This window comes from Rhineura floridana, chromosome 6 (assembly GCF_030035675.1).
Source record: "Rhineura floridana isolate rRhiFlo1 chromosome 6, rRhiFlo1.hap2, whole genome shotgun sequence".
Classification (NCBI taxonomy): domain Eukaryota; kingdom Metazoa; phylum Chordata; class Lepidosauria; order Squamata; family Rhineuridae; genus Rhineura; species Rhineura floridana.
Genome location: NC_084485.1, coordinates 121,576,162 through 121,589,134, shown reverse-complemented (window position 1 = coordinate 121,589,134; position 12,973 = coordinate 121,576,162). Strand labels below are relative to the sequence as shown.

At 39.4% G+C, this 12,973-nt stretch overlaps 1 protein-coding gene across 2 annotated transcripts in view; it reads left to right on the top strand.

Moving 5' to 3' along the window:
* TGFBR3 (transforming growth factor beta receptor 3) overlaps positions 1 to 12,973 on the top strand; it is a 215,683-nt gene that overhangs the window by 189,771 nt on the left and 12,939 nt on the right. For both annotated transcript variants that reach the window (XM_061633658.1, XM_061633659.1), the window contains exons 14-15: positions 3,843 to 3,963; positions 11,578 to 11,619. In XM_061633658.1, the coding sequence (XP_061489642.1) occupies positions 3,843 to 3,963; positions 11,578 to 11,619 (163 nt within the window). The remainder of the gene's footprint in view (positions 1 to 3,842; positions 3,964 to 11,577; positions 11,620 to 12,973) is intronic.

Sequence of the window (12,973 nt, the reverse complement as noted above, 5' to 3'; positions counted from 1 at the left end):
TTGTGCTGTAAATTGATGGGACTTTTGAGTGAACATAGCAAAGAATTGTGTTTGTGTTATAAATCTTTCTGTCCCCTCCAATCCTATTTTTTAAAGCAATTAAACAGGGCTTACTTACGTATCACTGCTTTTATTATGTAGGAAACTAATGCTGATTTGATTTGATTTTAAAAAAAATGTTCTGCAATAACCAACTGGTTTTGACAATAAACTATTATATGGGGTGAGTGTATTTTTACGTCTCCACTGTGTGTGTATGGAGTCTTTCCAACAGCCCTGTGAGGTATGGTTGCAGACTGGAAACCAAGGCAGCTCACAATAGCAAATAAATCCCTTTAAAATCCAGTAACCATAAAAACAAGCATAAATAGTTGCAAAACAGCTTAGAGTGGCATGATTTTGAATTTGGGATGGGTGAATGAAGTTCCTTATCACTTGATGTTGCAGTTCTATGCATGCTTCCCTGTTTGAGTTAGCCCCATTGAATAAATTGGGACTTGCTTCTGAGTAAACATCCATAGGATTGCACTATAAATATCTTTACAGATTTACATTTATATACCACTTTATTGTATAATCTCAAAGTGGTTTACAGAAAGAATTAAAACAATAAAATTAATGGCAAAAACAGTTACAGACAGGTATTTAAAAACATTCAAAATAATAAAACCAACAATGAGTTAAAAACAGATTAAAAACACAATAGTTTCTACGTGTCTGCATAGGCTAAACAAACATGTTTTTAGCAGGTGCTGAAAAGAGTACAATGAAGGTGTCTGCCCAATGTCAATAGGTAGGGAGTTCCAAACCGTAGGTGCTGCCACACTAAAGGGCTGATTTCTTACGAGCAGAACAAGTACTATGTGGCACCCGTAACATGGAAAGCACGTCTTGAACTTGACCTGACAGCAAATCAGCAACCAGTGCAGATTTCAGAGCAGAGGTAATATGTGCTGATAGGGTCTCACTCATGTCAGCAATTGTGCCACAGCATTCTGCACTAACTGCAGCCCCCTTATCAGGTTGTGCTGCATGGGGATTTCTGTGACCTTGGCTGACTGGCTGCCACGATTTTTTTAGTTTTAGTTTTTGGTTAGGAATCCTGACTGGTTGTGGGATACTGAGTTTTCTGCCTTACTCATAGGAATCTTGTTGTGGTTGGTATGGTATTGCATTTAGGAAATTATCACCGTCTTTTATTTTTATTTTTCTACTTGCATTTCATTTACCTTTAACCTCACTCCCTTTCATCCATAGAAGCAACAACAGTGGTTCCATGCGCTCTGCTCAACCCTCTTAAACCCACTGATTAATCACTTTGTTGTTTGCATGATGGTTTGTTTCTTGCCCAATAAATGAGAATTCACATACTGAGCAGCATGGCTGCAATTGTTGTTGTTCCCAAGCTGCTGCCTGTGAAGGTAGACCACACCATGTGTGTTTTCTCTCTGTCAATTATTATTCACTCAAATTGGGTTGGCTGTCAAAGTGAGTTTAAAGCAGCTCGTAGGGTAGACAGAAAACAGTAGAGAATCTTCTTACTCATTTCTCAGACCTGTTTCTGAAGTGAAGGGTCAAATCTGTAAAAGAAATTTGGAGCAGCCATGTTAAAAGGTAGGGGCAGGGCATTCCAGGCAGGGGGTTGCCAATCCTTTTTGGATATGAATATATTTTCAGAGAATCCCTAGTCAAGCTTTACCAGCAACACAATCCAAACCATATCTACTGAGAAGTCCTATTGAGTTCTATGGGGGCTTAGTCCCTTAGTAAGTGTGTTTGGAATTGCAGCCTTTGGGGGCATCCATCTTTACTCCCGAATGCTCCCATCTAACATCTCCACAACACTGGGCTCCTTTCTTCCTACAATGGCCTTCTGGTGACGCGGCTGGCCTGAGGGCACTTAAACCCTTTTTGCCAGAAGCAAGTTGGCTAGATTAAATGTTCCCTACCCTGGCTCCATCTTTTAGCTAAGATTTCTATCTTAATTTCCAATCAGAAAAAATGTTTTTGTTTGAATTGTATGCGCTAAGCAACTGTGGTTGATGCTTAATGTATCATGCTTAATGACATAACTCGGGCCTGCCCCAGTGACATGACTCAGGCCTGCCCCATGACATCACTTGGGCCCGCCTCCATGATATCACTCAGGCCCATCCCCATGACACGACTAGGGTTCACCCCTGAAATCTCTGGGTTTGGGATGCTTCTGAGCTGGCAACCCTAGATACAGCAGTAGCAGAACTAGGGGAGGAACACTGCTCCTGTGATCTTCACTTTGGGAACCTGCTCGTTCTCATAAAGTCATGATTTGGCTTAGTGTTACATGTAAACTAGGTCAGTGAAAGAGAAAGTGGCAAAAGGCTTCCTTTTAGACAGTGTTTATAGCAGAGTTTTTCATGTTTGTTACAATGGTTAATTTTGGCAAATAAAGTTTTTGTTTAACAAGCTAAGCTTTCTAGAATATGTGTGAAGCTACATTTCTGTTACCACAGAGAGGTATAACTTCATATGACCGATTTAGTTTCCTGAAGGCATTTTGGATCACACAGAAGACTGCTTAGGGGGAAGTGTAACTTCTGCAGCAAACTTTTACAGTGGAATTGTAACTGCCAGGAATCATTTTCCTTTGCTAAGAATAGGTTGCTATTGTCGATATAGAATATTTTCTTTTTCTTAAATGCTCCATATGCATGTAATATAGGTCCATATTATTATCCCTATATTAAAGATAAGGAGCTGAAGCTGTGAGTTAGTTGCTTGCCTAAGGTTGACTAGTAAATTTGAACCGAGTATTTTCAAATTCACAGCTCATTCTCCTAACCACTATTCTACCACTCCATAATATATGGTGAGTGTAAGTGTTCTGCATAAATTGTTACAGGTGCACATAAGTAGGTATTCTGGATGGAAATAAAAATGTTGCTCCACCCATAAATAAAAAAAATATATATCTACCAAACATTCAATCATATGAATACTGATGTATTTATGAAAAAGTGCAATTAACAAATTGGGAGAATATTAATTGAGTCTTTCCCTGTGAAAACTGCCATGGCTCTTGACAGCATGATGTACATTTTCTACTAGATGGTTACAGGTGATGAACAGAAATTGTTTTCCACTGTGGGAGTGGTCCAGATTTTTCTACGCTATTCAATGCTCTTAGTATTAGTTGTACACAATGCATTAACATCAATTTTCCAGGTCCTGCTGAGATATAATAACACTTATTGTTTTTGAAACTCCATGTGTTGAATTATTAGGTTGACCTGCTTTAGGAAGATAGTGAAGGGAAATAGATGAGTGTTTAAACTAGTTTTCTACATTCCTTTTATTGCTTATCTCACATTTGCATAGTGTATTTATCTTTATGGAAGCATTCAGCATATCTGTGTGTGGAAGGGAAATCATTTATTTTTTCTGAGAAGGAAAGCTATTCATTTGGTCAAAGTGGATAAGATCACCCTTTCCCAAATAAGTATACTTGGATTTCAATCTTCTCTGGTCATGTCGTTTTGTACAATTCATCATGTGAGTGAGGCCCTGACCTGACATTGTGAGTTTCCCTGCCTGCAATCCACATCAATGGCTTTAGCTGGCAAAGACAAGGAAATGTACAATGTCATTGCTGTGACTCACATAGTAAGGCTTGCAAAACAAGATGGTGGTGGGAGGGGAAGAGGATACTTTCCACAGCATTCCTAAATTTTTGATAATGCTCTGTTCAGTAAACATATGTGAGTGGTACTGATACTGAGGCAGCTGTGCATATGTTTTGATAATGTAAAGGTTTTAGGTAAATCCCTGATCTCACAAGCCGCATGTGATCTCTATTCCTGCAGTGCATCCCTCCTGATGAAGCTTGCACCTTTCTCAATGTTGATATGATCCTAGCAATGATGCAGAATAAGAAAACCTTCACCAAACCCCTTGCTGTGATATCTCCTAACGGGAAGCTGGAAGGTACTGAATACATTTTGAATCTATTAATTTAAGTACATTTCATTAGACAATACTATATGTTACTACTTGTTTTTTTTTAATGTGGCTCCAGGCACATATAGATTTGTTATTTGGTGTTATTGTTCCTGCACTACAGGGCGCTATCCTCTTTTTAGCACTAACATTTGTTTGTAGTTGTATCTCCCATACATATTTATGAAAATATAGCTTGGCTGGGAAAGGAATGTATTTCTGATGCTATATAACAATATGGGATTCATAAACATTAAATAGTGCTGTGCAATTGCTTCCAGCAGTTCATTATTGTTGAGGTACTGAAAACTTGTATAATTTCTTTCTTGTAAATATTTATTTTAAGCATCATAATTACAGTGGAACTTCCAATGTATTGAAAATATTAAAAGTATGGTGTATTTTTGTAAATAAAGGGAGCAGCCACAGGAACACACACACGCACGCAAATGCCTAACAAGATCTCTGGAGTTCTCTCTGACAGAAAGTCAGAGGCCAGGATCCAAAGAACTCCACAACTAGTTTCATGTGCCCAAGGAGGCTTTGGAGTTGTGTTTCTTGAATGTCAACCATTTTTATGCCACATTCCAAGCTGCTTTTGAAACTCTGTGGACTTTCAAAGGCAGTTTTATGTGATACAGGATGCTGTTTGAAGAAAATAACGTAAAAGTTCTCACACCCTTGGACCCAAATATGTAAGGTGGTTTATGGTGTTGGACGTGTTTTTATTCTGCACACGCTTTTCCCTCAAGCTGTGTGACATTTATGCATGTTCTCAATGATTCTCAGCCTGTTTCGAGTTGTAGGAGGTAACAGTTAAAAAATATTAAATGTTCTGGCTGTTCTTTGTGGTTGATGTGGCCTTCAAAGGGAAAACAACTATTATGTCTAATTGGTCACTGCCAAACTCATGTTTCAGGGTCTTTCTTCACTTCTTTTACTTTTTTTTTTTTTTGCCATGATTGACCATTTCTAGGTTGTTCAGGGAATGCTCTGTCCTGCTTTTTTGTTACAACTTAGCCTCCACCTGCCTGCCCTAAAATGTTCCCACTGTATTGCAAGAATGTGGGACTTGTCCTCCTGTACATCATATCTTCAGGACTGAGGCCAACATTTCTATTTTATATACCACCAATTTTAACAATTTAATAGTTTTGTTCCATGCAATCATCATGTTCAAAGGAACTTTGGCAGTGTCATTCAGAACTTAGATTCCAGCTAGGGCTGTCACCCAATTAAAGGAATCTTACCAAATTAGCCGTTTTAGTTGATCAATTGATCAATTAAATCTGCACAAATTTGCATACAAATAAGTTCTGAAAGCCTTTGTTTTCAGGTGATGCAGACACATACTTGAGCTGAAAACATTTCAGAAGAGAGATCTCCTCTGTGTGAAAGAAGGGGTGCCTGTGCCTTTCATAAGATAGTGCCTCTCATTTGCAATTTTTCTAAGCACTATATTAAAAAAAATTAATACATAATCTACCTGATTCATCAAAGACAACTTTTTAAACAATCATAAATAAGAATATTGATAGATTCATTTAAATCATTGACTAAAAGCTACATTGTGACCAACATTCTCTGTTCGCTCTTGCACTAGCACACAGATGAGTTTTAATGATGCGCAACAGAGGAATCCAAAGCAACAGTTGTGCTAGTAGAAACTCATTGCGCAACAGATTGCACACTCTATTGTGCAACAAAATTACCAGCAACCTCTTGTGCAAAAACATTCCATTTGCTTAAAACATTTTGCCAGTGGAACAAGTGTACCGCTTCAATGAATTTAACTTAGTGCTACATTGGATACAACTCATAAATTCCAGCGTATATATTTTCTGCAAGACCACCACTATAAATGCATGAACCAGAATTAATTTTTCTGATTTGGGTCCTTCTCGTATCCACATAACCAAGAATACTACAGCTTCCTTTCGAGCCCATTCAGCACTCCTCTACAGGAAGTTGCACCTCCATTGTCATTTTGGGGATTTCATCTTTTTTCTCTTTGGGAGTAATATCCCAGATTATCACTATTCCTAGTTTTGTCTTTTAGACAACTTTCCTAACAATAGGTTTCCAAGGGTCTAGTGACAGTTTTTTGTACTTTGGTTATTAACCATGTGGAGCTTGAAAGTGCCTGAACAGGGCCAGTTCTAAAGGGCGGCCAGGTGGGGCACTGGCCCGAGGGCCCCTGGAGCTACAGGGGGCCCTCCACTCTCCTTCTGTGATCAGCAGAAGCATCCGCGGACTGCCATCCCCCCGCTATCCCTCCGCTTTACCTACCTTTCTGTTGTTTTTAGCGACGCGCAGATTTGCCATCAATCAAGATGGCGGCTGAGGTTTCCTTAAGGGGCTGAAGCCTCTGCCGCCATTTTGGCTGATGGCACGCATGCATGCTACACACGTGCGTTGCTGCCATCAACAAAGATGGCGGCAGAGGCTTCAGCCTCTTAGGAAAACCTCAGCCGCCATCTTGATTGATGGCAAACGTGTGCGCGCCTCAAAAAACAATGGAAAGGTAGGTGTAGTGGGGAGATGGCGGGCAGTGCGGGAGCTCCTGTCTTGTGGTCCGCGGATGCTTAAGTTCTGTGGATCGCAGAGGGGCCCAGAGCTGGCTGGTACCCAAGGGCCCCAGCATGCCTGGGGCCGGCCCTGGGTCTGAAATCTCACCCAGAATGCTTGTTTGCTATTTCTCTGTGTTCCCTTAGCTAAGCACACCCTAGATATTAACATTTATTAATATCTGTTCTCTGCATGGCAATCCTTATGTAGCCCAAACTGCATCACTCATGCACACTAAAGAAATAGTTATCAGGCTTGGGGGAACCCCAAGATTTGCAGTACAAAAAAAAAAACCTTTAGAAAAAAAACCCTAAGGGAAAGAAGCAAAAAACCAGCCCAATGAGGATTGAGCATGCACAGTGGTCACGAACACTGAGCATCTGCTGTGGGGATGGGCATGGAAAACCAGTTCAGGGGAGGGGAAATGGATTGGAGTATCCTCCAAGGCTGTCTAGCTGACATTGATTTTATGGGCTACTTCTGGGAAGAAGGGCGGGATTTAAATATAATAATAATAATGATGGTGATGATAATAATATGAGGACTTTTAACTGTTTTTTTCTGTATGTTTTATTTTTATGTACACCACTTAAAAATGCTAATAATTTCAGCAGTGTATAAATGCCTTAAATAAATAAATAAATAAAAGTCCTGATCAGGAACACTTCATAATTCAGTGTTTTGTTGCAAGTTGCACTTATTTAGAATAAAATTAGTGGGATTACACTACTGTGAAACCTATTGCACAGAAAGGAGTACTGTGCCCCCAGGTGGAACTTACCTATGCTAAGCAGAGTAGTACTATTACTTCCCATAAAATCCCATCCTTTTACCACTGCTTTGTCCTAAATGTAAAATGTTACCAGTCATTCATTTCAGATCAGTGTGACTTGTCACCATCTTGGACTGAAAGCTATGGGGAAAACTAGTTTGTCAGTTATTGGTTTCATTAGCTTTCTTAGTAGGATTGATACCAAGACATGAAACAGAATACATAATTTTGACACCTGATCTCTCTTTTCCAGTTTTAGAATACTTATACATAGCTTCCAGTGTTTCTGATGGGCAAAAAGTGAACATTTGTGGGGGTAGAACTGAAGACTGTTGTAAAGGGACTCTTTTCTTCGGTTTGTTGTGGCTCTGTTTTTCTCCTTTTTTTAAAAAAAGATGATCTTGATATATAGTGACTGCTAATTTACTTTTTAGCTGAACATGTCAGAGATTTGAAATAGTGGAGGAGGACAAATTTTGTATTTCCCTTGCAGCCATTGACTCATGTTAGTCTTATAAATTTGACGTGTGATTGTTTGCCGTTTAACATCATCTGCAAAATGCTAAGAACTTTGTTTTCCAAAGAATCTGTGAATTTATCTTTTATAGGAAGATTATTTTTCACAAAAACATGCATCTATAATATGGGATAATTTGAGTCCTGTCTAATAACAGCTTAGGACCAGGTTACCTGAAAGGTCACCACATATGTCTACCTGAACCTTAAGGATCCTTTTCAGAAGTCCTGCTCAAGATGTCCCTGTCAAGTGAAGTTAGGCAGGTGGCTACCACCTTGGCTATGAAATAGCCTCTCCAGAGAGGCTCACCTTGTGTTTTCTTCATGGTCTTTTCACCTGGTTAAGACCTTCTTATTCACTCAGGCTTTTAAATAGTGTTTTTTATCTGGATGGTATATTTATGCTCTTTCTGTTGTAAGGATTTTTTTCTTTTGCTGTCTTTTAGAGTTTATTGTTTTTAATAACTATATATTTTTAATATTGCTCTGTTATAAGTTGCTTACAGAATTGATGGGCTAATTTATTATTATTATTATTATTTCAGAATATGGCATTCTTGCTATGGAAAAATTATATCCTTTCAGGCATCCCCTCCCCTTTTGTTCACTTGAACATTTTCTGCCTCTGCTGTTGAGTTTATCATTTGAATTTGTGTAGTAGATGATATATCAAGGGTATAGTCTGCATCCAGAATTCAGTTCTTAGTTTTCTGAACTATTGGAGAGCAGCATGACATTAAGTCAGCCAATAACAAATGGATCCTACATTTCCACTTTGACACAAAAAGCAACCAGTCTTTCTTGCCAGACAATATTACTGAAAAGAATGACCCTTCTTGCTTTTCAGTCACTGATTAAGTCAGCCAAAGCCACAGTCAATAATTTTTATGTTCAAGTTCATGCATACTTTTTCCAATGCATGACTGAAGGGGGGAAATGAAAGACTGGGAAATGCAGTGCATGGGGGAGGGGAGGATATTGTATTCTCTGCTTACTCATCGTATGGTGAAGGTTGATGGTAGAATATGGTTGAGAAAGAGGAAGGTGGGCAAGGAATGTAGAGATAAATGTAAAGCCCTGTGCTTTCAAAATCACTAGATTATATGTATGGTAAACGGTTGAGAGGTAACAGTTAACAATATAGTTCTATGTGCAAAATATGATTTCCTTGTGCCCCTTTAACAATAACAGCAGCAGCAGCAGCAGGGATGCATATTTAAACTTATTTTTAAAACCTCTAAATAGCATTGGCTTTGCCTGCTCTTGTTTAGTGTTCACATGGCACTTTAATTACAGGGTTTTAGTGGTTTCACTTGGAGATCAAAATCTTTCCCTTGCATGCTAGGACTGTTTGAAATTCTGGAATGCTTTCCAGGGAGATTTAAAAGCTGAGGATCAGAAATCCTTTAACCTCAGTCCTGCAGAGTGTGCTTTTTTGGCATTTAAGCAGTTCATGGTACACCATAGAGCATTGCTTTGGGGGACTTGCGGAACAACTGTTTCTGTTTAACTGTATAAGGCTGCAGGGAGTCTTGCAACTTTTTTCATTTAACACAAATGAATCTACTAAGGTTAATGCCAAAATGTTTGATCTCCAAACAGTACCATTAAAAATGAATGCCTTTTTGAGTCTTTCTAGCCCTACTCTGTAGCTTTCCACTGATTTCAGTTAACTAGAACAATCCAGTGTGGACGAATAGTAACTTTAGTGGTAGTTCTGATTCACAAAGTAATCTAGTGCCTGGGTATATTAAATTGAACTAGATTATTTTTCATTTTTATTTTATTTTGTGTCTACATAAGAAGACAACAGTGTGATAAAGAACATGGTGCGCTTAGGTCAGGCTAGGTTAATTGTGGGATGTTTGGTGGAATAATTCATAGAATTTTTCAGAAGTCCAGCTTAGTTGGCAATAACACACAAACAATGTGTCTTTGTTGGCATACAGCGTCTCCATCATGAATCAAGCTGTCCTTTGCTTGAGGTTAACTGCCCTTGTGGCCGAACAGCAAACGTGTAAGGTTTAGAGAATAAATGACAGTAGCCCACAAAATTACTAAATAAGAGCATTTATATCCCCAAGAAGTTGATTATCATCTACTTTGATGCAAAACAGGCCAGCTATTGTGTGTATTGTTGCAAACCATATTATTGGATCCATTCCTGTTAGATCTGCACCAGAAGCCAAAGAGTTTTGAAGGCTCCATTAGATAGGGAGTCGGAACAGAATGTTCAGTTCAGAATGTCTACACTCCCACACGTCACGCACATGACACCCTTTAGTATTGATGGGGTGGTATGGTCGCGTGTCTGGGAGAAAATAAACTCTTCCAGGTTTTACTTTACAATGCTGTTTTCTGCAGGCTCAGCCCATTGCCTTACTGAACCAGTTCCCAATGAAATTAGCCAGACTTCTAGAGCTGGTCTATGGTTTTCTTTTAACAATGCATTTTGGTAGCATTTCTGCATTGTAGTGTCTCTCATTCATTCCACAATGCAGCGGTGAACCCATGTGAGATGATATGGGAGACTGCACATGAAGCAAATAATTGTGTGATGCAAGTGTAATTAAATAATAATATTGCAGTGGAGCTAAAATGATACAGTTACTTCGGTAAATTGGCGACTATTAAGATTTGTACAGATGATCGGGGTAGGGGGGATCACTGTGCTTTTGTAACCCTTCAGCTGCAGTGGATCCAAATATCTTTCCTTCAGATAGGACCTCTGTCACAACACTGAAACAAGAAGTCTTAATTGCTGGCAAACCCAAACACTCCCCACCGCTTGCACAACTAGTGCTTTCTTTGGTGGAAAATGTAAGGCAATTGTCACTGTGATGGGTACTTACTGGACAATATCCATAATATAACATATGACAAGGGCAACTCCTTTCCTCCATGCATGAGAGTTTTAAAGGGGTTTCAACCCCCTCCCATCGTTTTGTTGCCTATACACATAAGTGCTGAATCACCTCTTTAAAAAGCAAAATAAAAAGTTTGCCAAATATAATATATGTATGGCTACTTGTCTCCTACTGAATTCTTTCCACTTAGGGATTCTTTTTTTCTTTGAAATATGTCCAGTCCCACCCCCAGATTAACAATACAACTCATGTTGGGTTGTTGTTTTCAAAGACAAAAAAGCTTAGATTGCAGCAAGGTTTATTTGAAAACTGGTTATGCTACCACTGCAGGATCATGGTGAGCAGGGTGGTAACAGTGCAAGAAATGATGCATCCATTGGACTTTATGAACTGTCTTGTCTATGAGCCTTTATTCTCTGTAGATAAGCCATAATGTGTGACGAGGCCATTATGTGATAAGAATGGATTGCTACATCAAGCCGGTTATGCTTAGAAACAGCAAGGCACATAAGATTACTGCTGCTGCAGACAGGAAATGAATAAGACGATGATGGTCCCAAATCCATCATCAGCTGGAAGGAGAAGCCAGCAAAAGGGGAAGGAGTGCTATTGTAGGAGAAAACCAATAGCAGCTGGGTGGAGATGCTTGGGGAGCACCTGGTAGACCTATGTAACACTACTGTGTGCACATTCTGTGTATAGGGCTGTGATTAAGAGAGAAATGGATCCCCCCTTTACATACTAACCCAGGCTTAATCAGTTCTGAATGGATTTCTTAATATATTTCCTACTCTGCATTCTCTACACAGGGATTGCTGATATAGTGTATAAAATTCTGTTGAAGCAAGTATCATTTATTTCTGTCTGTCTTTTTAACAGATAAATCTCCTTCCTACTCAAAACCTCCTGAAGGATTACCACGTAAGTTATGCATGCCTCTTTTTTTAGAGGAATGCATCAGAGTGTTCTGGTAGAAAAGGGTTGAACTGATAATAATCTTAAATCTTTGAATTTATAAAGCATTCATTTGCATTTTAAAGGATCTAGATTCATATGTAATTACTTACATACCTATATTATCTATCACTGGAGGGGGTCCCGCTGGTATTTAGTCATGAAACTATTCACAACAGAGGCAGAACAAGTAGTTTTTATGGAGTGTAGTACTTCTGCCTGGGGAGGTGGCAAGAGTGTTAGACATGGACATTGAACTCTCAGATTCAAATCCCCATTCAGCCATGAGTTTCACTGGGTGGCTTTGGATCTCAAGAATTGTTCTGAAGGTAAGGGCCTAACTGCCCATTACAAGAAAACCTCCATAATAAAATCCTGAGAGACCTGATTCACTCTCCAGGAAAAAACAGTTGGAAAGGATCAATTTAAAGAAGGGAAGTGGGCAGTAATGGTGTTTTTGCACTCCAAAGTGGCTTTTCCTGGTGAAGAAAAAAAGGAAGCACCGTGGAGGGCTATTGCAGCTGAGTTGCATGTATTTGTGTGTAATGTGTAGTTTGGCCCCAACATGCCACTTTGGATTTCAATCAAGAGGGGTGCAAAAAAGAATCTAACATAACAGGGTTCATCAGCTGGATGTCCTGAACTGGCCCAAATCCAGTTTTCTAAGGCAAGGGTGGGATGTCTGTGGCCCTCCATATGTTGTTAGACTCCAGCTTCCATAAGCCACAGCCAGCATGACCAATGGTCAGGGATGATAGGAAGTGTATTCCAACAAAATCTGGAGGACTACAGGTTCCCCATTCCTGTTCTCAGATGTGTTGCTTTGTGTGCGTGCGCACATACGCACACACCATCAGTGTAGTTGTGGGAAAGGTAGCATTTGTGGCTGCAGAATTTTCTGACAGGCAGCTTTGGTGGTCTGGTAAAGATAGCAGGCCTTCCTAACTCAGAGTGGCCATCCAGGAAACCATTTGCAAACTAAAGCTATATAAGGCCTCTGGTTTCTTGATTAGCTCCAAGAGTAGTTAGATATTTTGTCATTGAACCCTGAGTCCCTAGAAATATTACATAATAAAGCTGAGTCTTAAAAAAAAGTGAATTAGGAATACATCATATAGGTGTCTCTGAAAGAAGTAAAAAATCAGAATGACTGGACATGGCTACAATTTTTCAGCACACATTCAGAACAATGCATTCAGGGACCAAATGCACTTTCTTCCAAATGGCCCTGTCTCTCCTGTAGAGAGAGCTCAATATTGTAGCCTGGAACTGATTTCCATGATTAAAAAGGCTGCCACATGTGAAAAACAATTATTTCTAT